Below are 26,699 nucleotides of genomic sequence, written 5' to 3' on the forward strand. Positions count from 1 at the left end.
CAGCCACCGATTGTGCAAGTTCTCCCACTTAAAATGATGACAGAGGTCTGTAATTTTCATCATAGGTACACTTCAACCGTGAGAGACAATGTGAAAAAAAATCCAGCAATTTACATTGTAGAAATTTTAAATAATTTATTTGTAAATTATAGTGGAAAATAAGTATTTGGTCAACCATTCAAAGCTCTCACTGATGGAAGGAGGTTTTGGCTGAAAAATCTCACGATACATGGCCACATTCATTCTTTCGTTAACACGGATCAATCGTCCTGTCCCCTTAGCAGAAAAACAGCCCCAAAGCATGATGTTTCCACCCCCATGCTTCACAGTAGGTATGGTGTTCTTGGGATGCAACTCGGTATTCTTCTTACCCCAAACACGACGAGTTGAGTTTATTCCAAAATGGATACATGGATGATACAGCAGAGGATTGGGAGAATGTCATGTGGTCAGATGAAACCAAAATAGAATTTTGGTATAAACTCAACTCGTCGTGTTTGGAGGAAGAAGAGTACTGAGTTGCATCCCAAGAGCACCATACCTACTGTGAAGCATGGGGGTGGAAACATCATGCTTTGGGGCTGTTTTTCTGCTAAGGGAACAGGACGATTGATCCATGTTAAGGAAAGAATGAATGGGGCCATGTATCGTGAGATTTTGAGCCAAAACCTCCTTCCATCAGTGAGAGCTTTGAATGGTTGACCAAATACTTATTTTCCACCATAATTTACAATTCTTTAAAATTCCTACAATGTGAATTCCTGGATTTTTTTTTTCACATTCTGTCTCTCACAGTTGAAGTGTACCTATGATGAAAATTACAGACCTCTGTCATCATTTTAAGTGGGAGAACTTGCACAATCGGTGGCTGACTAAATACTTTTTTGCCCCCACTGTACATTCTGAAGTTCATTCCATTTTGGAGATGGTCTGTTCAATTTTTTACTGAGAAAGACACTTGAATGTACATGAAAACACAGAATGTAAGATTTACAATATTAACTATGAACAATAAAACAGAGAATATTTAAAATACATAAAAGTTGCTCCTCTACTGCAGACCACCTCCTTGATCGACATGTTTTATATTCAGGCAAGAGCAACAAATTTGCTTTAAACACGGCAAACAAAGGAAAAAGGATTGAAAAAATTTCAATGTTCCTAAGGTCATCTATTAATGACCAGAAAGGCTTACACTCAAACATGTATTCGTCCCTCCTATGAATGAATCCAAACATGTCTTCTTCCTTACATTTACCTAAACATCATTATCCAGCACCTTCTGCTGCTCACATTGTGTATCAGTCAGTTTAGCTGCATACTTCAATGTAGAAACTGTATGTCACTCCAAAGTGCAGATTCTAACCATTGGAATCATTTCTATAGTGTGAAAATATCAGCGGCCCCATTGAAATGTTAATTTTGTATTATGCCAAGATAGCCCAGATAATTGCTATAATGCCGTTTTGCAAGACCCGTATCACTTGACTTCTAACCTCATTGGCCGGTTCTAAGACAGGATCGATTGCTTCTGTCTCAATTTACCGAAATAGTCTTGATTTTTAAAGCAGCAAATTTTCACAATCTTTTTGCACTTACACTGATTTTTTTTCCACTGAATTTTAATACACTGAATTTATTTTCAATGACATATTTAGCATCATTTTACGCACAAAAATGTAGTTTACGAAATTAGAAACGCAAAAAAATTCAGTAAAATAAATTTAATGTACATAAAAAGCTTTCACGATAAAGACAAATTAACCGCCATATTTTAAACACAAGATCGGATCAATAATGTCCCTTTACAATTATTACCATAGAAATGGCTAAGTGTCATTTGTCAGACTTGACAAAGGCTTAAATCATTTCAAACACATATCCTTATGATAACCACGAACATAAGAGTTTGTCTAACATGTAGTAATTAGTTGTGGACAGAAAGCCCGAAAGCAGTATACGCACGGCGGCGGGAACCCGTTTTTGGCAACAAATAGTAGATTTGACTTACGGTTGTGTAAATGTCACGATTGATGACTTGCCTGCTGATGGCACCATAGCAGTAAAATGTAAAACAAGTCATGTTCACTTTCTTTCGGGTGTACACCAGGTGGCTTAACCATGAGATGTTCCAAAATTAAGTAATAAAATAAAATAAATTGTAATTTTCTCTTTTGGTTTATGCTTTCTATGTGATTTTGGTGTGGTTCCTGTATATTTTGATAAATTTCATGGTCAAAATCGCAGAAATTCCATCATTCCTGATCAAAACAATGCAGCAGATGAGAAGTGAGGCAGACACAGGCGGTGCCTCCACGTATTGGCCATGCGTATGAGTGGCCGCATGCTTGTTACCACGTGGAAAAGGCAGGTCTTGAGGCAGCAAGTACCTCTGCCTCAAGGTAGGGGGCGATATATTGTCAACTTGCAGTAGTTTAATGCCTCAGCAGTACTCTGACTCGCCACACTGGGAGAAGTGGGGGCGCTCAAGCTAGCAGACAGGTCTCTCCGGTGGAAGCCAGAATTATTATTTTTTTTCTAACTATAACAAACATATCATTTTTATTAGAGTAAGGCAGCGTTTGTGGGTGTTTGTCAGATGCAAAAATATTGTTTAATTTCTTGGAATGAAATTGAATTAAATGAAGGTTTTTGCCAATATGGAGGATTATATACCGTATCCAAGATTAAATACTTCTCTAATCTGGACTTCAAGACAAAATGAATCCGATCATACAAAGTACGCTTTCATGGAAGATAGCTATTGCTGCTTCAGATTCAAATTCAGAAAGTAAGATACACTCACAATACTTGATTTATTTTGTTAAAAGTAAATGGGATCAAAAAGTATTTGATAACTTTATCAAATAGTTTTTGGACCCATATATCATATCATAACGTTTTTGTGAAAGCGAATAACTCCCTTTTTTCCCTGTAACTCTAATGTGCAAACTAAATCAACAATGACTAGAACTGCACATATGAATTTAAGTGTAAAAAAAAAAAAGAAAGATAAAACAAGTAGGTATTCCTCACCTGGTGTTTAGTTCACCGCACGTCACTGGTGTGCACATACCATGTGGAAAAAGGCAAAGTCATACATTTTGGTTTCCGCGGTGATCTTATCTTGCAAGTAAAAGGATCTGATTGGCTCTCCTTCATAGCTAACCCCCTCCCCTTTTTCAATGTATGCCATTAAAGAGACGGAATTGGATATATTAAGTAAAATTTCCAATGATTGTCTCACACACACACCCACCCTCACCGGTGAAATTTGTCCTCTGCATTTGACCCTTCCCCTTGTTCACCACCTGGGAGGTGAGGGGAGCAGTGAGCAGCAGCGGTGGTCGCGCTCGGGAATCATTTATGGTGATTTAACCCCCAATTCCAACCCTTGATGCTGAGTGCCAAGCAGGGAGGTAATGGGTCCCATTTTTTGTAGTCTTTGGTATGACTGGGCCGGGGTTTCAACTCACAACTTCCCGATCTCAGGGCAAACAGTAATCACAAGGCCACTGATATTCTGAACTTGTCCCATCCTTTGACAAAAAAAACTTAATTTGATTTAGTTTCTGTCAACATTTTCTTCTCCTACGTATACTTTAACACAGGGGTCGGGAACCTTTTTGGCTAAAAGAGCCAAAAACCCAAATATTTTAAAATGTATTTCCGTAAGAGCCATATAATATTTTTTTTAACACTGAACACAACTAAACGCCTGCATTTTCAAGTAAGACCAAAATTTCTAGAGTATAATAGGTGTCTTATTCTTTGTAATAACATTGTTATTCCGAAGCTAACTGTGGAGGGGGCGTGGCCTGTGGGCCTGCAGTGAACTGGGGTGTGCCAGGACCGGCCTCTAAATCAGCAACACGTGCGTAGACTGCCCACCTGGGCCTTGTTATCTAATCACCTGTCACTCTGTTATAAGCAGCACCCAGGAGGAGAGACGGGGTTGGGGCTGGGGCTGGAGCCAGAGCGCGAGCGAAAGAGAAATATACAATTGCTGGAAAGCAACTGAGGGACTTATTGAAAAAAACAAAACAATATTGTAACCCTAAAACAGGCTCTCATGTCGGTGCTTGGTGGTCTGAAGAACCCCCAGAAGGGCAAACCCCACACTAACCAATAATAAATAAATAACTTCTTACCATTAACGCAACTTATTGAACAGGTGTGGTAGAAAGGGATGGATGGCTTAAAAATGCATGAGAATGTTTTATATTTTGAACATTATTTTTAACAGTGATTACAAGTGGAATTATTCATTATTTATCGTGTTAAGCAATGTTAGCTCAGAGTTATCCGAGAGCCAGATGCAGTCATCAAAAGAGCCACATCTGGCCCCCGAGCCATATGTTCCCTAACCCTGCTTTAACATGTCAATTTGTTTCGTCATAGTTAACATGCCCATTTTTTACTTATCTTTTTTTACCTGCTCCGATGTAAAAAATAAACAAATAAAATAAACAGCTTGCAGCACAGGGCGGGCTCGGACGCCAGGGCAGCTACAATAAAGTATAAATGATAAAACATTGAATATTAAGGAAATGTGGACCATTTCTACCTTGTGTACTTCCCTGACCTCCTTAAAGTTCAGTAATCAAACAGAAATATCTAGCCATTCATTTTTTTTCAACGGATGTCCCTCAAACTAAATTGCATCAAACATGTCAAAGTGTGGAGAGTGTTTTACATATTACCCATCAGGCCTATAATAAATTGGTACATTTTTACTTGTGTAAAAACTGTTACACATTTTTCATGTTGACATAGTTCAGTGGGCATCCATCCATTTATTTTCTACCGCTTATTCCCTTTGGGGGTCGCTGGTTCTTATCTCAGCTACAATTGGGCAGAAGGTGGTGTACACCCTGGACAAGTCGCCACCTCATCACAGGGCCTACACAGACAACATTCATACTCACATTCACACACTAGGGCCAATTTAGTGTTTCCAATCAACCTATCCCCAGGTGCATGTATTTGGAGGTGGGAGGTAGCCGGAGGGAACCCACACAGTCACGGGGAGGACATGCAAATTCCACACAGAAAGGTCCCGAGCCCGGGATTGAACCCAGAACTATTCAGGACCTTCGTATTGTGAGGCAGACGCACTAACCCCTGTTTCACCGTTCAGTGGGCATGCTGTGGGTTTTGTATCACATTTTAACATTCCTTGTTGGATTTTGATCATACCATGAGTTTCAAAGGTTGTCCAATTTACTACCTATATGCTGAGTTTGTGCAAATCATTTTTGGATTATACATGATTAATAAAATCAGTGGAACACACCCATTGCAAGACACTCATAAAAATGATGTACTGTTTAAAATATCTCTAAGGGTAAACTTACTAAATCAGCAGGGATCAAATACTTCCTCACTGCAGCTGGGCAAACATTTAAACTTACACAGTATCTGCAGTTACTTTATGAATGTCGATAACTTCCCATTCTCCTGCGGTGATCGCTGTGGCGTTGCCCTGCAAGGTAAAATTGCCGTAAGGTTTGACAAAAATGTTCTGCTTCTCGATGGTTAGCTTTGTCTGCCGGCTCCGCTTACCTCAACTACATGATGGATGTGTTTGTAGCCTTTAGTGTCACTCATCAGCAAATAAAAGCCCTTCCTATCTGCAGCAAAAACTGGATCTGGTGGAGAAAACTAACAAAAACATTTACAGGCACCTCAGAAATGCTTACTATGAGATCTTTAAGTGTTTTTATTTTACCCGTCCAATCCAGCCAGAGGGGCTTTGCACGTCCAGATGCTACAAAAATCAACACAGATGTGTTAGAATGTTTCAATAAGATATCCTTCATATTCAATATCAAATATTGTCATTGTCATCCTATTAAGCTCTTTTTATGGTCAGTTCTTGTTCTGTCTGGTGACCTTTTGCATACCGCGAAAGAGGTCGCCAGAATCTTTACTGTCCAAGGAAATTGTCATACCTTCCTGTTGACAAAACCCTCAAGATTTTATTTTAACAGGCTTTTATTGTATCGGTTTTATCTTTTTGTCTGGTCATGGTTTGGAGAGCTGCCTCTGAAGGAGAGAAACTTAATCAAGCCAAATTATCAAGTGGTCAAATTGACTTATTGGTGAGCCTCAGCTGAGTTTGGAGTCCCTGTACACTCAGCAGTTACAGCGGATTGCCAAGTCAATTAGAGCAGAAATCTCCCACACTTTATGGTGAGTTCCAGCTCTTCCCGTCTGGTCGGAGGCTTAGGTTCCCAAGATACAGAACATCCGTAACATGGTCGTCTTTGTCGGATAAAGCACTTTGCTTTGCTGCACAACAACTAAGCTTTTAGTTTGTACTAAGAAAATCAGCGAAAACCACAGTAGATTGGACCAACAATCACAATATAAGACTTATTAACTTGATGTGAGTTTGTCCAGAATCAGGTCTTTGTAGTTATATTAACAAACAAAACAAAAAAATGCAATCTCTTGTCTTTTAAGATTAGTTCTGCTCTAAAACTCAACCTATGAGAATAAACTGTATGCATCACCAAAAGTTTCTCAAGCAAATCTAATTTTCACACAAACCTGTGACTAAGTTATTACTACAGACATGAGCAGGGCTCGATTGACATATCCCTTGACACACTTTTGTAATTCCCTTGACGATTGTATTGTACCATATGTCCCGGCAAGAAATCTGCGTTCAAAGGACTCCGGCTTATTAGTGATTCCCAAAGCCCAAAAAAAGTCTGCGGGCTATAGAGCGTTTTCCGTTCGGGCTCCAGTACTCTGGAATGCCCTCCCGGTAAAAGTCCGAGATGCTACCTCAGTAGAAGCCTTTAGGTCTCACCTTAAAATTCATTTGTATACTCTAGCCTGGGCTTCACGGTGGCAGAGGGGTTAGTGCGTCTGCCTCACAATACGAAGTTCCTGCAGTCCTGGGTTCAAATCCAGGCTCGGGATCTTTCTGTGTGGAGTTTGCATGTTCTCCCCGTGAATGCGTGGGTTCCCTCCGGGTACTCCGGCTTCCTCCCACTTCCAAAGACATGCACCTGGGGATAGGTTGATTGGCAACACTAAATTGGCCCTAGTGTGTGAATGTGAGTGTGAATGTTGTCTATCTGTGTTGGCCCTGCGATGAGGTGGCGACTTGTCCAGGGTGTACCCTGCCTTCCGCCCGATTGTAGCTGAGATAGGCGCCAGCGCCCCCCGCGACCCCGAAAGGGAATAAGCGGTAGAAAATGGATGGATGGATGGATGGGATACTCTAGCCTTTAAATAGACTCCCTTTTTAGACCAGTTGATCTGCCGTTTCTTTTTCTCCCATGTCCCACTCTCCCTTGTGGAGGGGGTCTGGTCCGATCCGGTGGCCATGTACTGCTTGCCTGTGTATCGGCTGGGGACATCTCTGCGCTGCTGATCCGCCTCCGCTTGGGATGGTTTCCTTCCTGCTGGCTCCGTTGTGAACGGGACTCTCGCTGCTGTGTTGGATCCGCTTTGGACTGGACTCTCGCGGCTGTGTTGGATCCATTATGGATTGAACTTTCACAGTATCATGTTAGACCCGCTCGACATCCATTGCTTTCGTCCTGTCCAAGGTTCTCATAGTCATCATTGTCACAGACGTCCCACTGGGTGTGAGTTTTCCTTGCCCTTATGTGGGCCTACCGAGGATGTCGTAGTGGTTTGTGCAGCCCTTTGAGACACTAGTGATTTAGGGCTATATAAGTAAACATCGATTGATTGACTATTCCTTTTATGAACAACTTCTGTCAGGACTCCATTAAAAGGTATTTCCTATCTCTCAATTTGAACACTTTGAACAGCATCGCAAAGAGGTATTTTCAGGTAAAACTCTTCATTTACCAACACGTCTCAAATTATTAAACAATTTGCCTAGGTTTATTGACCATTACAACGCGATGAAGCAAAGCGGACGTGACGTCATATGCAACCCAGCAATACTTGCAAGAAACTGTTTTTGTGCGTCGTGTGAAAAAAATACTTTGTACCTCAACAGGGAGCCAAGTGGAGCCATTGAAGTCGTAGATCTGAAGGATAAGGTGATTCTGGACCCTTTTTAGCCACTGGACAGCAAGGCGCTGGTCTGTTCCCCAGGTCACGGTGGCTAAGTAATGTTCGCTTGAAGGCCAGAGATGGTCATATGTGCTCAACTGACAGTCGAGTTTAAGAGCTGGAAAGGTTCCCTTACCTTGAGCGGAAGAGTTCTGGAACGTGAACTTCGCTAATATGGGTTGTGTTGTCTGTGTCTACAACAAATAGTCTCACGACTGGGTTGGTGGAACCTGCCTGAAGAGGACATAAAAAACATGACAAAAATATATGAATTAGAACCATAAGTATGTACCCATCTTAAACGTATGGGTTTCAAGATTTAGAATCGTGGGTGGGTACAATATAATGATTACTCTGAAGGGATACCCACCTTTGGATATGGGATGGAAACCGTACTGGGGTACTGACTATCCCCATACCAGGGGTACTCTACAAAAGGGACCTCCGTATCGTTGAATTCCACGTAGGACACATATTTCCCTCCCGGGGACCACCAGAGTCCCTGGTTCGATGAGAACATCTCCTCTGGTAGGGGGTACAAACTATCGTTACGGCAGTGGTGGTCTAGTGGTTAGAACAGTTGCATCATGCTCAGAAGATGTGTTAAAATCTGATTTGTTCAATGGGTGTGAGTTTTTATATGATAGCATGTTGTCATATGTATGTTGGCAAGAGCACAACCAATGGGAATCACCATAAATAAAAATTGCAATGTACAGTTTAATGTCCGATGATATGGTTTAAAACTCCAAATCGAATCGACTATTCTAAGACACCCTTTGTGTGGAGTTTGAGGCAAAATTGGACCAACCCATGGTCAGTGAGGTCAGAATATGGCCACAAGAAGCAACAGCAACACTACGGTGAGGCGGCAACACACTAACAACCATTGTGAGACGGGCTAATCAGAAGCAATGGCTGACAGGGGAAGCGTGCTCAGCGCAAAAGACGAGGCATTCAGAGTTGGAGACTCCATAGCATATGCACTCGCAAGTAGCAATCTGGCCCGGGGGAAGAAACAAAAGGGCAGTATGCACAAACACTGAACAGACATTTCACTGGAGCTAAAGATTCACGTTGCTTGTCGCAAGGACTCCATTCAATCGACTATACACCCTGCCCCCCACGAATGTGTCACGCTGACCTCCTGTTTCCGGATAAACTGAACACTTATGCGCGTTTTGAGGCAGACAACACCACACATTTACATACACTGCTGCCAGCACTGAACAAGCAGGCGCTACAACTCATCACAACTGGAGTACAGAAAGGCCTGGCTATCATCAACCCATGCAAGGCTGGTGGGCCAGATGACATCCCTGGACACGTACTTGCCAACCCTCCCGGATTTTCCGGGAGACTCCCGGAATTCAGCGCCTCTCCCGAAAACCTCCCGGGACAAATTTTCTCCCGAAAATCTCCCGAAATGCAGGCAGAGCTGGAGGCCACGCCCCCTCCAGCTCCATGAGAACCTGACTCAGCAATGTTGTGACCCTCTTAAACAGGAAAATACTGCCATCTACTGTACATAGAATAGAATGTAAATATATTTTACATATATTCTACATTTAAGTGCAGTCAAGGAACATGCATGAGGGAGTCTGTTCTGAAGCTCACAGTAAAGAGACGTAACTTCATCACGTCGTCTGGTTATCGACTCCAACCCAATATATTACACAGTCGACGAGCAAAATTAAGAAATATGCTTGCAAGTTCCTGAACGATTGGAAACAAGAATTTCAGTTTTTCCAGGAGAGTTTGAAGGGGAAGGGGTATGTTGCCTGTAAATTTTTTAGAACAGACTGCTCCTTTGAACACAGGCGGCCGAACGGATATACTCAACCATGAACGGTCAGCGAAGCACAAAGCGTCCGCAGCGCAGCATCGTTCACAACCCAGTATTAAAGCCCACCTCGCAAAATGGAGACCTGATGGTGTAACTTATACTGAGACAAAGATGGCTATGCTGATAACTGGAAGAAACATCCCGTTCTCATTTACGGATGTCTGCAACAAATCCGTGATATATGTTCCCGGATTCGGAGATCGCTCGCCAATGTGCAAATGGCAGAATAAAGGTTACTCAAATAGTGAAAGGTAAGTGGTGTTTTTTTTAGTAACCAGCAAGCACAGTAGAGTTAGTAGAACAACTGTGTTTTTATTACTGTGTATTTGACAGGTGCCGTCGGAGATTAAACTATGTATTTTATTTATATATATAATAAAATATATGATATAGCTAGAATTCACTTAAAGTCAAGTATTTCATACACACACACACACACACACACACACACACACACACATATACACATATATATATATATATACACATATATATACATATATACATACATATATATATACATACATATATATACATACATACATATATATACATACATATATATATACATACATATATATACATACATATATATACACATACACATATATATATACATATATATATACATATATACACATATATATACACATATATATACACATATATATACACACATATATATACATATATATGTATATACATATATATATACATATATATACATATACATACATACATACATATATACATATATGTATATACATATATACATATATATATATATACATATATATATATACATATATATATATATACATATATATCTCTATATCTCTATATCTCTATATATATATATTTCTATCTCTATATCTCTATATATATATATTTCTATCTCTATATCTATATATATATATATTTCTATCTCTATATCTATATCTATATCTATATCTATATCTATATCTATATATATATATATCTCTATATCTATATATATCTCTATATCTATAACCCCCTTCCACCCCCACCGTCCCAAACACACCACCGAAACCTGCCGGTTGACATGTGGTCGGGAAACATGTTTGCTTGACCGCTCTGTTCCATATTAAAGCTTTACAACAAACAAAGAAACACCGGCTGTGTTTTGATTGCTGAAGGCAGCTGCAATCCACCGCTTTCCACCAACAGCATTCTTATTTGAAGTCTCCATCATTAATTGAACAAATTGCTTAAGATTCAGCAACACAGATGTCCTAAATACTGTGTAATTATGCGATTAAAGCAGACGACTTTTAGCCGTGAGTGGTGCTGTGATAAAATGTCTGCTCCGACCAATAACGTCACAAAAACGCGTCAACATAAGCGTCAAAATAAGCGTCATTTCGCGACGTTTAACTGGAAATGTTGCGGGAAATTTAAAATTGCAATTTAGTAACCTAAACCGGCCGTGTTTACATGTTTTGCAATGTTAAGATATAAAAGCCTACTGAAACCCACTACGCAGTCTGATAGTTTATATATCAATGATGAAATATTATTGCAACACATGCCAATACGGCCTTTTTAGTTTACTAAATTGCAATTTTAAATTTCCCTGGACTTTTTTCTTGAAAACGTCGCGTAATGATGACGTGTACGCGCGTCGTCACGGGCTGTTATGAATATTAGCGCTGCACACACACACAGCTAAAAGTTGTCTGCTTTAACGGCATAATTACACAGTATTTTGGACATCTGTGTTGCTGAATCTTTTGCAATTTGTTCAATTAATATTGGAGAAGTCACAGTAGAAAGATGGAGGTGGGAAGCTTTAGCCTTTAGCCACACAAACACACGGTGATTCCTTGTTTACAATTCACGGAGGGGAAACTTTACTATGGATCACAGCGAACATGGATCCTGACTACATGTCAATCAGCAGGTTTCGGTGAGAAAATTGTGGTTAAAAAGTCGCCCTTTAGCGGATATCAGCTGAGCTCGTGCCGTCCATATAGCTGCCGTCGACTTCCCCGAGACACTGCGCGTCAACACCCGGCCGTGGACGTACACTACCGACTATCAGGTACTGTTAAACTCACTAAAACACTAGCAACAATAGAAAGATAAGGGATTTCCCAGAATTATCATAGTAAATGTCTCTAAAAACATATGAATCCGTCTCAATGCAACGCGATTGCAATCGCGTTTTGTTTTTTTTGTACTTTTTTTTCTAGTCCGTTGCTATCTATATCCTCAAATACGAATCTTTCATCCTCGCTCAAATTAATGGGGAAATTGTCGTTTTCTCGGTCTGAATAGCTGTTTTTGTTGGAGGCTCCCATTAAAATCAACGTGAATATTTTTCCTTTCAGCAAAAATATGGCAATATCGCGAAATGATCAAGTATGACACATAGAATGGACCTGCTATCTTCGTTTAAATAAGTAAATCTCATTTCAGTAGGCCTTTCATCATTGATATATAAACTATCAGACTGCGTGGTCAGTAGTAGTGGGTTTCAGTAGGCCTTTAAAAACGGCCTCCAAGTTGATCCTGACCCCCCACAATTGGCTTGCAGAAAAAAAATCATAAACAGAAGATACCTTTTCCACCATGCTCCACCCCACGCAGTCTCACTTTGAGCAAAAAACACATCCACGCCAGTGCCTTAAATACCATTACACTTGGTTGAAGAGCTCCAGCTGTTACAGGTGAACAATGGCATCTGTAACTGGGTTTGCAACTTTTTGACTCAGCGACAGACACTTAGGGTGGGCAGTCATACATCACAGACCAATAGTGAGCACAGGCTCTCCACAGGAATGCTTCATGAGCCCTTTGCTCTTAAGCCTGCTCACCTTTGACTGCCCTGCCAAATTCAGCAACTACGTCTTGAAATTCACAGAAGACAACGGTGGTGGCCCTCAATAAGAACAACAGCGAGTTTACATACAGGGAGGAGGGGGAAACAGCTGTGTTCATGGTGTAGTTCTAACAACCTCATCCTCAATGTGGACAAAGATTTAGTTTGTTATTGATTTCAGGAAGGCTGGGCAAACAGGATTATGAACCACTATCAACGAAACTGCCATTAGGAGGGTAAGCAGTGTGGAGTACCTGGGGGTTCACATTGTTATGATCTCACTTCAATCACTGATACTTTGGTGGTAACTCAAAAAAGCACAGAATCGGCGCCACTCTCCCAGAAACTCAGGAAAACAAGTCTCCTGATCACACACCTCACAATCTTCTCGAGGGACACAGTTTAATGAATCCTGACCTATGGCTTCACTACCACTTCGATGTCTGATGGAGTTATCCGCATATCGTTGCATCAACTTCTTTCTCCAGGCTGTAAGACTAATTAATGGATTGTCCCCCATCGCCACATACACACCCACACTCACCCCAACAGCTGTCTAGTTAAGAGTTTAAATGCACTGAACACTGGATTGTTTTAATCCAATTGTATTGCCAAGCATTAGTTTACTATGATGTTTATTTTATATGATGTATACTATTTTATGAATATTTTTATTTGCTCTGTAGTCACTGATCGAGAAAAGGAATTTTGTTGTCTTGGGTGTGTAAATGCTCAGTGAAAAGGGCGAACAAATAGGTTTGACTTTTGGTATAGTCCATAGGTGTGACTGTGAATGCTTGTTTTAGTTTGAGATTGACTGGTAACTGGTCCAGGGAGAATGTACCCCACCTCTCACGCAAAATCAGCTGGGAAAGGCTCCAGGTCACAGATGACCCTATAAGGAGAAATGGTGGGGCGAAAAGATTTGCAATTTATTTACTTACCTTCATACACCCAATCTGGAATTCCATTTAAAATGTGGTTCTCCTTGCCATTAAATGTAACTTGCTGGACCCGTGAATCTGGGCTGGTCTTTATGTACACATTATTTTCCCAAACAAAAGCCTAGGGATCCAAAAGAGAAAATCCATGTGAACACTCCATAATCCAACAACAGTTGGGAGTTGACAAGTGTTTGGGAAAGCCGGATCAAGGTTTGACTCATTGATCACCTTGAAGCTGACAGTGCAAAAGCCATTGATCACACTTACCAGTTTGTTGCCTTCAGGAGCCCATGCCAAATACTGGACTTCTTCAGCAAGGTCAGAATCTTCCAAGAATTTGCTGAGATAAATTATGATAGTATCAAATCATGTATAAAGAAATACAAATCCTGCATACTTACTTTAAAGTCCGATCGTAGATTGAATATGAAGCTGTGAATGAATGCCTCCAAAGCTAGCAGAACAGAAACACTTCAGTTATTCTGATGCATTTGCTAAATAATTTATATTAAATGAAAGTACAAAGACAAACTGTCTTACCTTGGTGCGGTTGCTCATAAATGCCACATATCTGTGGTCAGCGGAAAGCTGGTAGTCAGTAGCGCCTTTTTCATCCTGTTTGAATAAAGGGAATTCATTTTCTCATATCAAACCAATTTGAACCGAATTAAATTGTTTTAATGAGTGCTTATAGAAATTGTTTGTTTGGGACATGCTCAGAGGTGGGTAGAGTAGCCAGATATTGTACTCAAGAGTACTGTTACTTCAGAGATGTATTACTTAAGTAAAAGTAAGGAGTAGTCACCCAAATATTTACTTGAGTAAAAGTAAAAAACTACAAATACTGAGTAACTGATGAGTAACCTGTCCGTTTAATGACGGCAACAAGTAATGCACAAAAACATAAAAATAGCAATGAACTATTTCAGAGCCAGGAATATCTCTTAAGCAACTGAAACAATAATATATAATATATATTTGGTTTTAAACTGTATTGAAAACAAATGTGAAAATTAATTTTACCTTTGCAACCTCATTATACTATTGGCTATATCTAATATTCATATATGTAAGTTTCTCAATACCCGACTTGTTTTTTGTGCCTTTAAAAAAGATTTAGAACTCTACATTAAAACACTGAACCAAAAAGCTGTGAAAACAATGATGCTGTGTTCCAAATTTAAGGTATTTACTGAGATTGCGTGAGCCTATGGCTTTGCACTTTGTTTATATATATATATATATATATATATATATATATATATATATATATATATATATATATATATATATATATATATTTATATATATATATATATACATATAGCAGTCTATTTTAGTTACTTTGAATTTATAACCCCCAGGCGCTGTTTTGTACGTTTTTTATACTGTTTTGGTACTTTGATTATCATTTTCAACTGTTTGTAAATGTTGAAATTTAGAAATAAAGGTTTATTAAAAAAAAAGTGTGCAGTTAATGTGACCTTCTGGCTCTGTTTGATTGGTGAAACGGAGTCAAACGTCACAAGTGACTGCATTTGATTGGTGAAATGAAGTCAAACGTCACCAGTGATTGCATTTGATTGGTGAAACGCAGGCATGTGATAGATCGTACTTTGAAGATCTGTCTGACAAAACAAAACAAAGCGTGCATTAACAGATCGATAAAAATCGGTAGCGAGTAGCGAGCTGATTGTAAATAAATGGAGCGGAGTAAAAGTAGCGTTTCTTCTCTATAAATATACTCAAGTAAAAGTATGTTGCATTAAAACTACTCTTAGAAGTACAATTTATCCCAAAAGTTACTCAAGTAGATGTGACAGAGTAAATGTAGCGCGTTACTACCCACTTCTGGACATGCTTAAAGTTACTTTTAAGGAACATCACATATAGTATTTGGAGTAAGAAGATGCCAATCATTTTTTAATCCCACCTTCCTCCATGGCTCACAATGTGTTTTAACAAATTGGTCTAACAAAGAGCTGGGTAACAAAAAATATTTCTCTCAAAATAAGTATTTAAGATTTAATATTGTATCTTTAATAAAATCTGATTTTATCTTTAGTATACTCTTACTTTTTTGCAGTGTGAAACATTCAGGGATGGATTCCACTGAATCAGTGTCACTTGATTGTTGTAACTCAAAATAAATGTTTTCAACCCTAAATGCGATAAAAAGTTTTTCATTTTTGGGCAAGGTTCCCTAAACTGAAGAGGATTTATTTGAGTAACAAGACAGAACGTAAATTTAAGTGATTTTTTTTTTCATTTGTAACATTTACATCAGCATGTTTATTCTTAAATGTCAGTGATAAATAAAATGTAACAATTAAAAAAATATATTTTAATTAACAGGACTACACTGCAATTATAATCTTCAGTCAAAGTAATTGTATATACAGAAAACAAATGAGTCAACTTTTGCTCTTCCCATGGACCATGTTATTTGTGGAATATTACATAGTTTTCGGAGAGGGTAGCGGGACTGATTAAAAACCCACCAATATAGGAGTTTTAACTTATTTTAAAAAAAAAAAGAAAAAAATATCTATTCCAGGTACAACATAAGCTAACATTTACAAAAGATGTACATGATTATATTTTATGGTAGAGTCTAATTTTAGAAATCAAGGACAGGCAACAAGTGCATTTTTTCTGGTGTTCAAGGTAGGCTAAATTTATTTTTGGACTGTATTTATCAAATATGTAATCAGATAAATGTGCAGGATACTTTACATAAAGGAGCCCTAGTGTCCAACACTAACATTTCTAACCTATTTGTACAGTAACTGCTTATATGTATATGCATAAGTCCTGGGAATGTGAAATCAAACCATGGATTGCACAGATATCTACAAAACGATCTTGCCTTCCTCTCTACTTCCTCCAAACGATACGTCTGGAATTTGTCAATCCTGTGACGTTTTTCTGGCCGGTGAAGTCTTCGGTTATCTCTTTACATGGTAAAGGTCTTTGTGTGAATCCGCCATTTTATTTATCGTTAGAGAATTTGTAGTCCAAACGAGGTATGACCAAAGTACGACAAGAAAACCAAAAGTGAGGTCTTTGCTTATTTTCACCGGCACAAGTTACGACACAAACTGATAGCCTCATTTGAAGTAAAAAGTGCCTAACTTTTTTGATTCGTGGCTTTGTGCCTTCAACTTTGAAGAAATCGCTTTGAGTGCTTGCAAAGAAGAGTTCTGCTACCCACCAAATTTCCGAAAAAACTACTTTTCCTGGCATGCTCGGTGCCTACTATTCATGGCAAAGGAGGAGACAATGAAACCGTAAGTAATAACGTTAGGTTAGAAATGTGTAAATGATACGTTAGCATTGTTAGCTTGAGTTGTTGTGTAGCTAACAACCTAATGTAAGACAATACTCACATTCTTTGGCAAAATAAAAACAATTCCCAAAGATTACTTCTAATGGGATAAGTGCCTTCTGTGTATGGCAATGGACACGTTAGAATCATAATCCGTTATTACATTTGCGATGTCGCTGGTGGCGTGGCTTACTGCAGCCAGCTTGGGCCTCCATTCTTTACGAGTGTTCAAAGCAACAGCAGTGAAAGTTAAAGGGGAACATTATCACCAGACCTATGTAAGCGTCAATATATACCTTGATGTTGCAGAAAAAAGACCATATGTTTTTTTAACCGATTCCCGAACTCTAAAAGGGTGAATTTGGCGATTTAAACGCCTTTCAATTGTTCGCCGTCGGAGCGATGACCTTTCACCCGTGACGTCACAATGGGAAGCAATCCACCATTTTCTCAAACATTACACACACAAGTCAAATCGGCTCTGTTATTTTCCGTTTTTTTAGACTGTTTTCCATACTTTGGAGACATCATGCCTCGTCAGTGTGAGGTCGGAGGGTGTAACAACACGAACAGAGACGGATTAAAGTTGTCTTACGTGGAGTGTGCATCGATTAGCACGGCATGCTAATCGATGCTAACATGGCAGAAATGGCAAGATATCCTGCGACACTCGAAGCAGATGCATTTCCAACGATAAAGTCAACGAAATCACAAAGGTGAGTTTTGTTGATGTTGACTTATGTGCTAATCAGACATATTTGGTCACGGCATGACTGCCAGCTAATCGATGCTAACATGCTATTTAGGCTAGCTGTATGTACATTTGTTGCCATATTTGCATCCAGCCTTTCCCTCCACCCACATTTAATGCCAAACAAACACTTACAAATCGACGGATTTAAGTTGCTCCAGTGGTCAAAAGATCAATCGGTTAGAAGGCGATCGCCAGTAGCTTCAGTTTCTTCTTCAATTTCGTTTTCGCTATCTGCCTCCACACTCTAACCATCCGTTTCAATACATGCGTAATCTCTTGAATCGCCTAAGCCACTGAAATCAGAGTCTGAATCCGAGCTAATGTCGCTATATCTTGCTGTGCTATCCGCCATGTTTGTTTGTATTGGCGTCACTATGTGACGTCACAGGAAAATAGACGGGTGGATTTACAGATAGCGAAAATCAGGCACTTTAAAGCCTTTTTTCAGGATATTCCATGATGGGTAAAATTTTGAAAAAAACTTTGAAAAATAAAATAAGCCCCTGGGAACTGATTTTTATTGGTTTTAAGCCTTCTGAAATTGTGATAATGTTCCCCTTTAACAAAACAGAAAAGCATTATGTTTTAAATATACAGATGGATATGTTCGGGACATAGCATTGGCGAGACACGGACTCTGTAGAAGTTTAACCTTGGTGTGTAGTTAAGACCGGACCAGACTTCCTTTCGCTCGTCCGCCCGCATAGTCTCCTTATCGGCAAGACAATAAAACACGGTGAGCCCATTGGTCTCGCTACATTATCTGGGATGTTGCGTTGGGGTGAAAGTCACTCAAAACAGATGGCTGGTGCTGGTAATTGATGTCCAAAGTGCACAATAAAATCAAGAAAGCTAAAAATAAACCACAAAACATTTCTGCCCGGCGGGGACAAATGCTGACTCATGTGTGAGGCGGTGTGGTGAGAAGGGGTTCATTTGCATCTGACAACTCCGCATTTCAAAATGCGCTGCTTTAAAATGGAGCAAAAATATCATCCCTCCGGGTACTCCGGCTTCCTCCCACTTCCAAAAACATGGACCTGGGGTTATGTTGATTGGCAATACTGATGGGATAGGCACTGCCGTTGTGTCCTTGGGCGAGATACTTTACCCACCTGCTCCCAGTGCCACCCACACTGGTTTAAATGTAACTCAGATATTGGGTGTCACTATTTAAAGCGCTTTGAGTCACTTGAGAAAAGCGCTATATAAATATAATTCACTTCACAAAGTTATTTTGACTGTACTGAATCACTAGATTCAGTTCCTTAAATTGAGTCGTTCAAAAAATTTGTTCAAATGCCAACATAAAAACTAAATGTTCTGTAGCAAAGAAAATGTAAACTTAAATATGCAAACAAAAAGAAAATGTATACCTTTAAAATAAAACAAACAAATTAAGAGCCAGAAATGCCAACATAAAAACTAAATGTTCTGTAGCCTACGTTTAAAAATATAAGAAAATATCAACTTAAATGTGCAAACAAAAATAAAATAAATAGGCTACCTTAAATAAAACAAAAATATTAAACCAAGTTCAAGGAGCGGTGTAGCTCGGTTGGTAGAGTGGCCGTGCCAGCAACTTGAGGGTTGCAGGTTCGATCCCCGCTTCCGCCATCCTAGATACTGCCGTTGTGTCCTTGGGCAAGACACTTTACCCACCTGCTCCCAGTGCCACCCACACTGGTTTAAATGTAACTTAGATATTGGGTTTCACTATGTAATGCGCTTTGAGTCACTAGAGAAAAAGCGCTATATAAATATATAATTCAAATACCAACATTAAAACTAAAATTCCTGTAGCTTACATTTAAAAATATCCATCCATCCATCCACTACCGCTTATTCCCTTTTGGGGTCGCGGGGGACGCTGGAGCCTATCTCAGCTACAATCGGGCAGAAGGCAGCGTACACCCTGGACAAGTCGCCACCTAATCGCAGGGCCAACACAGATAGACAGACAACATTCACACTCACATTCAAACACTAGGACCAATTTAGTGTTGCCAATCAACCTATCCCCAGGTGCATGTCTTTGGAAGTGGGAGGAAGCCGGAGTACCCGCAGGGAACCCACGCATTCACGGGGACGACATGCAAACTCCATACAGAAAGATCCCGAGCCCGGGATTGAACCCAGGACCTTCGTATTGTGAGGGACCTGCACTAACCGCTGTCCCACTGTGCTAAAAATATAAAAATGGAAATATCAACTTAAGTTAGCTTGGAGAATGAATGGAGAACGGATGCCAACGGCATGAAACATATCCCCGCACCGGGAGGAGAATCACTCGAGGCATTGGGTCAAGCAGAGCAGAGAGCGAGAGCGTTGTCGTTCACTGAGTGATTCATGTCGTTAATCCGAGGTGAACGAATCGATCGCTCAGTCCCTCCCCCCGCCCCCATGATGAGTAGCTGGCTGCGTAGTTCGCCGACGTCGAGGGTTCAGTGAGTCACAGAATGCGCCAGTTCCACTCATACCGGCATGGTCACGGCGGAGCTCAACTGAACTGAGAAACGAACGAATCAGTTCATGAAGTTATTCGGTTCAGTACGCTCACTTAAAAGATTTGTTCATTTGAACGAATCGTTCGCGAACTGCACAACACTAATTGGCAACACTAAATAGGCTCTAGTGTAAATGTGAGTGGGAATGTTGTCTATCTGTGTTGGCCCTGGGATGAGGTAGCGACTTGTCCAGGATGTACGACGCCTTCCGCCCGATTGTAACTGAGATAGGCACTAGCGCCCCCCGCGACCCCAAAGGGAATAAGCGGTAGAAAAATGGATGGATGATCTGTAAAAAAAAAAAAAAAAAAAAAAATCTATGCAAAATGTTCACCCGAGAACCACCATTACATCCTATGTAGACCATAATGTGAAGTGAAATGAAGTTAAGTGAATTATATTTATATAGCGCTTTTCTCTAGTGACTCAAAGCGCTTTACATAGTGAAACCCAATATCGAAGTTACATTTTTTTAAACCAGTGTGGGTGGCACTGGGAGCAGGTGGGTAAAGTGTCTTGCCGAAGGACACAACGGCAGTGACTAGGATGGCAGAAGCGGGAATCGAACCTGCAACCCTCAAGCTATGCCGCTATGCCGTATAATGAACGGTTTTAAAAATTTAAAAAAAATCATAATATGACCCCTTTATTAAAAATGTATCCATCCATTCATCTTCTTCCGCTTATCCGAGGTCAGGTCGCGGAGGCAGCAGCCTAAGCAGGGAAGCCCAGACTTCCCTCTCCCCAGCCACTTCGTCTAGCTCTTCCCGGGGGATCCCGAGGCGTTCCCAGGCCAGCCGGGAGACATAGTCTTCCCAACGTGTCCTGGGTCTTCCCCGTGGCCTCCTACCGGTTGGACGTGCCCTAAACACCTCCCGAGGAAGGCATTCGGGTGGCATCCTGACCAGATGCCCAAACCACCTCATCTGGCTCCTCTCACCCTATCTCTAAGGGAGAGCCCCGCCACACGGCGTAGGAAACTCATTTCGGCCGCTTGTAAAAAAATATATATATTTTACAGTTAATTCTATCCTTCATTTATACATTTTATTTCCCGGAGATGCGAAAGACAGACTGTGTGAAATGGTCCTGGTGCAGATTCATCACTACATCAACACAACGTGGACGACTTACAAATTGGTCTTTGCTGATGAACATGGAGGACTCTCCTGTGGCCACATTATAGTGATAGACGGAGCCTTGTCGTTTCTGCAGATACTCATCGTCTACGAAGAAAATAATGTTATTTGTGCTACAGTCTAGCTAACGGATGGAAAGCCAGAAAAGCTTCAGCAATACCAAAGTGATTAAATAGGACTCCGTGTAAAAGTTGTGTACACATTGATGGCCTCACCTGAGATCCACCTCATGCTGTAAGTCCTGGGTTTTAGGGAACTGTTGAAGACATCCATCAATGTAAAGGATACCCTGTCTTCGGCTCCATCCTGCTCCTCTGAAACATGAGAAAAGTAGATTTTGAAAACCAGTAAAGCGCATTGGAAAAATGATTGGCACATTGAGGCAGCTCTGTGTTAAAATCTCAGCTTAAGCCGTTTGAGTTTCGTTCATCTACCAACAGAACAATTCACAGCTTCTTCTATGGTATTTTGCTCACTTTATGTGCCGTTAATGTTGGAAACCCATCCAGGTGGACAAACTCATTAAGTTCTGGTCTGTTTTATTTTTTAAAACGACAATATCGACATACTTGGTCAACATTAAACATGAACACCTAAATGGTCAATTGTATAAAAAATGGGGCGGTGTATGTTGACATGTGTTTGTAGTGTAGGTGTTCAAAAATGCAGAAAGCTGAGATGGTATGAAGGTAAAAAGGTGTTTAATGTAGTGACAAAAAAAAAAAAGACACTGAAGCATAGGATAGGCCAGTGGTTCTCAACCTTTTTTCCGTGATGTACCCCTTCTGAACATTATACAATATTTATATAATTTATGTTTGTATTATTATTATTTAGTATGAGTCTTGGATTTTCTCAGTATGGTTTATTTTGCACCCAAATATTCACGGGACATGTTTACTATAGAGCAGTGGTTCTTAACCTTTTTTCAGTGATGTGCCCCCCCTGTGAACATTTTTTTATTCAAGCACCCCCTAATCAGAGCAAAGCATTTTTGGTTGAAAAAAAGAGATGATTAAGTAAAACTGTCACCAGTTTCTGATTTATTAAATTGTATAACAGTGCAAAAATATTGCTCATTTGTAGTGGTTTTTCTTGAACTATTTGGAAAGAAACATATAAAAATAAGTAAAAACGTTGAAAAATAAGTGATTCAATTATAAATAAAGATTTCTACACATAGAAGTAATCAACTTAAAGTGCCCTCTTTGGGGATTGTAATAGAGATCCATCTGGATTCATGAACTTAATTCTAAACATTTCTTCACAAAAAAAGAAATTTTTAACATCAATATTTATGGAAAATGTCCACAAAAAATCTAGCTGTCAACACTAAATATTGCATTGTTGCATTTCTTTTTCACAGTTTATGAACTTATGTTCATATTTTGTTGAAGTATTAGTCAATAAATATATTTATAAAGAATTTTTGAATTGTTGCTATTTTTAGAATATTTTTAAAAAATCTCACGTACCCCTTGGCATACCTTCAAGTACCCCATCTGAGAACCACTGGGATAGACTATGCAAAACTAAACTAAACAGGCTACAAAACAACAAAATCAGAATGGTGGATCACAGCAAAAACTTACTGGTGAAAACGCAAGGCAGGAGAAGCACCCACAATGTATAAACATACATGACATGTCAATCAATGTTCCGAAACCGAAACATTACGGCCGCACAACTTAAATAGTCTTGATTGTTAACAGAGAGCAGGTGTGTAGGGCAGTGCTCAAAGGGCAGGAGTAAAGTTGCTGCAGGGAAACACACACAAAACAAGAAGTGCAACCAAACTAAGAGCGCAAGACAGGAAGTGAGATACTAAACCCAGGGAAACGTCAACAAACTCCTGCAGATCATGAGAATGCCCACAAAAACTAGGAGGAGGCGATGCAAATATTATCATTTAATCAATCAATCAATCAATGATTATTTATTTAGCCCTAAATCACTAGTGTCTCAAAGGGCTGCACAAACCACAACACAAACCACAACGACATCCTCGGTAGAGCCCACATAAGGGCAAGGAAAACTCACACCCAGTGGGACGTCGATGACAATGACTATGAGAAACCTTGGAGAGGACCGCATATGTGGGCAACACCCCCCCCCCCCTCCTCCCACACACACACTTTTAAATAATTAACTGCCAATCTCTTAAGAAGAATGTGTCATTTCATGGAGTTTACAGCTTCACTAAAATGAACAAATTAATCAATCAATCAATGATTATTTACATAGTCCTAAATCACTAGTGTCTCAAAGGGCTGCACAAACCACTACGACATCCTCGGTAGAGCCCACATAAGGGCAAGGAAAACTAACACCCAGTGGGACGTCGGTGACAATGATGACTATGAGAAACCTTGGAGAGGACCGCATATGTGGGCAACATCCTCGGTAGAGCCCACATGAGGCCAAGGAAAACTCACACCCAGTGGGACGTCCGTGACAATGATGGCTATGAGAAACCTTGGAGAGGACCGCATATGTGGGCAACCTCCCCCCCTCCAGTCCATTTAGCACTTGCAAAGTGATTGATCATGTTTGGAACTGCTTTGCGGATGCTGTTTTGTGCCTGTTTTAGCACATTTGGAAGGTACGTGCAAAGTGACACAGTTATGCAAAAAAAAGCCGTGAGAGCCCTGGCTGGGTCACCTGGAGGAAACAGCCAATGATTGCAGCAACATCACTGAAGATGTGACCGGAAGCGTCGTCAGAATGCCTTTTACAGTGAGAAATGAGGAGATTTACGCTGCAATCACATGCGATGGAGAGAGAATATTCCATATGTCTGTGTCAATATATTTGAAATTCAAAAACAATTACTAATACAATTACCACCTCAATTTATGAGCTTAATTGGTTCTGTAACCAAGCTCTTAACTTAAAACTCATGTCCATCAAATGACTGTCTCCCATGGAAATAAATTGAAATCAATTTCATCCAGGATTGACACCCCCAAAAAAGCATAATTTTAACATGTAAACAAGACTTTAAACAAACTTTGAGATATAATATTGTATATAAAAATACAAGATAATATACTTCTATGGCAGTGGGTCTCAAATGGGGGCACGCGTACCCCTGGGGGTACTTGAAGGTATGCCAGGGGGTACGTGAGATTTTTTCTAAATGTTCTAAAAATAACAACAATTCAAAAATCCTTTATAAATATATTTATTGTGTATATGTGTATGTATTTATGTGTATATATATATATATATATATATATATATATATATATATATATATATATATATATATATATAAATATATATATATATATATATATATATATATATATGACTGCAGCTAGGTTTGGCTCCAGCCACAACTCCGAGAGGGACAAGCGGTAAAAAATGGATAGATGGATGTATATATAACTAACCTGCTTCAAAGTATCACTTGTAGCTGCTACATGGAGAAATGGTTAGGATTTATATAAACTCTTGCTACTCCTTATTGGACATGTGAAATTGTATGAACAGGATGTTCTTTAATATTCAGCATGTTCCTATTCTACTTAACTATTACCATGGTTTTACTATAAGAACTACTGCACAGTGTGTTGGCTTTTCAGAGGTGACTTTTTTCACAACTATTTCTTATGTTTTTTGTTCATTGAAATAACTTTGGTGAACTGGATGTAACGTTTAAAGTTCACGGTAACATCACGCAGATAAGAGGTCAATTTCCCATGTGATTTTGGTATCATGATAATACCCATAAAGAAGGGGAGGGGCAGGGCAGCATGATGTTAAAGGTTGCCAATAACTGATAATGACAGGAAGGGATAGCACTAAAATCTCAACTTTTATCACACAGCCTTAAAAAAAAAAACAACTATCAGGAAGAATGTAATCAAACAAAAATAAGACTTACCCTTCAAATAAATGACAGTGGGCACCGTGATGAGAACAACAACGATGGCCAGTCCAGCGACACCAAGGACCACCGTGGCAATGGAGACCTGAGTGGACGTAAACTCAATGAGCACTCGTAGAAAAACCTGAAAAAGTGTGTTCTTCAATGAACTAACCATGACTTAAAGAACAATCAGGATATGTTTTGTAAAGAAATGTCAACAGGATCCATGCAGCGGCAGAAAGGTGTGCGGCAAGCTTGTTGTTGTGCGTCTGTCACACGTCGCTGTTAAATATTACCTGAGGTTTCATAGTCAGGACAATAAATAGGCAAGCAGCAGAGCAAAGTTTGTCAAGTTCAATCAACTTTGGAGGAAGTGAGTTTTGTTTCTTTGGAGTCATTGAAATTAAACATATTTCATTATTCTTACCAAAGCAACACAAAATAACTGATGAACTACAATATTTGTATAATTTATGTTTGTATTATTATTATTTAGTACGAGTCTTGGATTTTCTCAGTATGGTTTATTTTGCACCCAAATATTCACGGGACATGTTTACTATAGAACAGTGGTTCTTAACCTTTTTTCAGTGATGTACCCCCTGTGAACATTTTTTTAATTCAAGTACACTCTAATCAGAGCAAAGCATTTTTGGTTGAAAAAAAGAGATAAAGAAGTAAAATACAGCACTATGTCATCAGTTTCTGATTTATTAAAGTGTATAAAAGTGCAAAATTTTGCTCATTTGTAGTGGTCGTTCTTGAACTATTTGGAAAAAAATATATAAAAATAACTAAAAACTTGTTGAAAAATAAACAAGTGATTCAATTATAAATAAAGATTTCTACACATAGAAGTAATCAACAAACTTAAAGTGCCCTCTTTGGGGATTGTAATAGAGATTCAACTGGATTCATGAACTTAATACTAAAAATTTCTTCACAAAAAAAGAAATCTTTGACATCAATATTTATGGAACATGTCCTGTGGAGAGTGCTCAGAGAGTATGGGGTATCGGACTGTGTTATTGTGGCGGTCCGCTCCCTGTACGATCAGTGTCAGAGCTTGGTCCGCGTTGCCGGCAGTAAGTCGAACACATTTCCAGTGAGCGTTGGACTCCGCCAAGGCTGTCCTTTGTCACCGATTCTGTTCATAACTTTTATGGACGGAATTTCTAGGCGCAGTCAAGGCGTTGAGGGGTTCCGGTTTGGTAACCGCAGGATTAGGTCTCTGCTTTTTGCAGATGATGTGGTCCTGATGGCTTCATCTGACCGGGATCTTCAGCTCTCACTGGATCGGTTTGCAGCCGAGTGTGAAGCGACCGGAATGAGAATCAGCACCTCCAAGTCCAAGTCCATGGTTCTCGCCCGGAAAAGGGTGGAGTGCCATCTCCGGGTTGGGGAGGAGCCCCTGCCCCA

At 39.8% G+C, this 26,699-nt stretch overlaps 1 protein-coding gene across 1 annotated transcript in view; it reads right to left on the reverse strand.

The window, feature by feature from the left end:
• Positions 1 to 23,107, reverse strand: part of LOC133555157 (dipeptidyl peptidase 4-like) — a 39,175-nt gene extending 16,068 nt beyond the window's left edge. The window contains exons 1-13 of the mRNA XM_061904683.1: positions 22,999 to 23,107; positions 21,622 to 21,720; positions 21,402 to 21,493; positions 14,219 to 14,293; positions 14,080 to 14,132; positions 13,946 to 14,018; positions 13,679 to 13,799; positions 8,417 to 8,571; positions 8,183 to 8,280; positions 7,983 to 8,112; positions 5,732 to 5,770; positions 5,566 to 5,664; positions 5,415 to 5,485 (exon numbers count right to left, since the gene is read on the reverse strand). Coding sequence (XP_061760667.1) covers positions 5,415 to 5,485; positions 5,566 to 5,664; positions 5,732 to 5,770; positions 7,983 to 8,112; positions 8,183 to 8,280; positions 8,417 to 8,571; positions 13,679 to 13,799; positions 13,946 to 14,018; positions 14,080 to 14,132; positions 14,219 to 14,293; positions 21,402 to 21,493; positions 21,622 to 21,720; positions 22,999 to 23,047 — 1,154 coding nt within the window. The 5' untranslated portion in view covers positions 23,048 to 23,107. The remainder of the gene's footprint in view (positions 1 to 5,414; positions 5,486 to 5,565; positions 5,665 to 5,731; positions 5,771 to 7,982; positions 8,113 to 8,182; positions 8,281 to 8,416; positions 8,572 to 13,678; positions 13,800 to 13,945; positions 14,019 to 14,079; positions 14,133 to 14,218; positions 14,294 to 21,401; positions 21,494 to 21,621; positions 21,721 to 22,998) is intronic.
• Between the last annotated feature and the right edge of the window lie 3,592 nt (positions 23,108 to 26,699).

Source organism: Nerophis ophidion, linkage group LG06 (genome assembly GCF_033978795.1).
Source record: "Nerophis ophidion isolate RoL-2023_Sa linkage group LG06, RoL_Noph_v1.0, whole genome shotgun sequence".
Taxonomy (NCBI): Eukaryota; Metazoa; Chordata; class Actinopteri; order Syngnathiformes; family Syngnathidae; genus Nerophis; species Nerophis ophidion.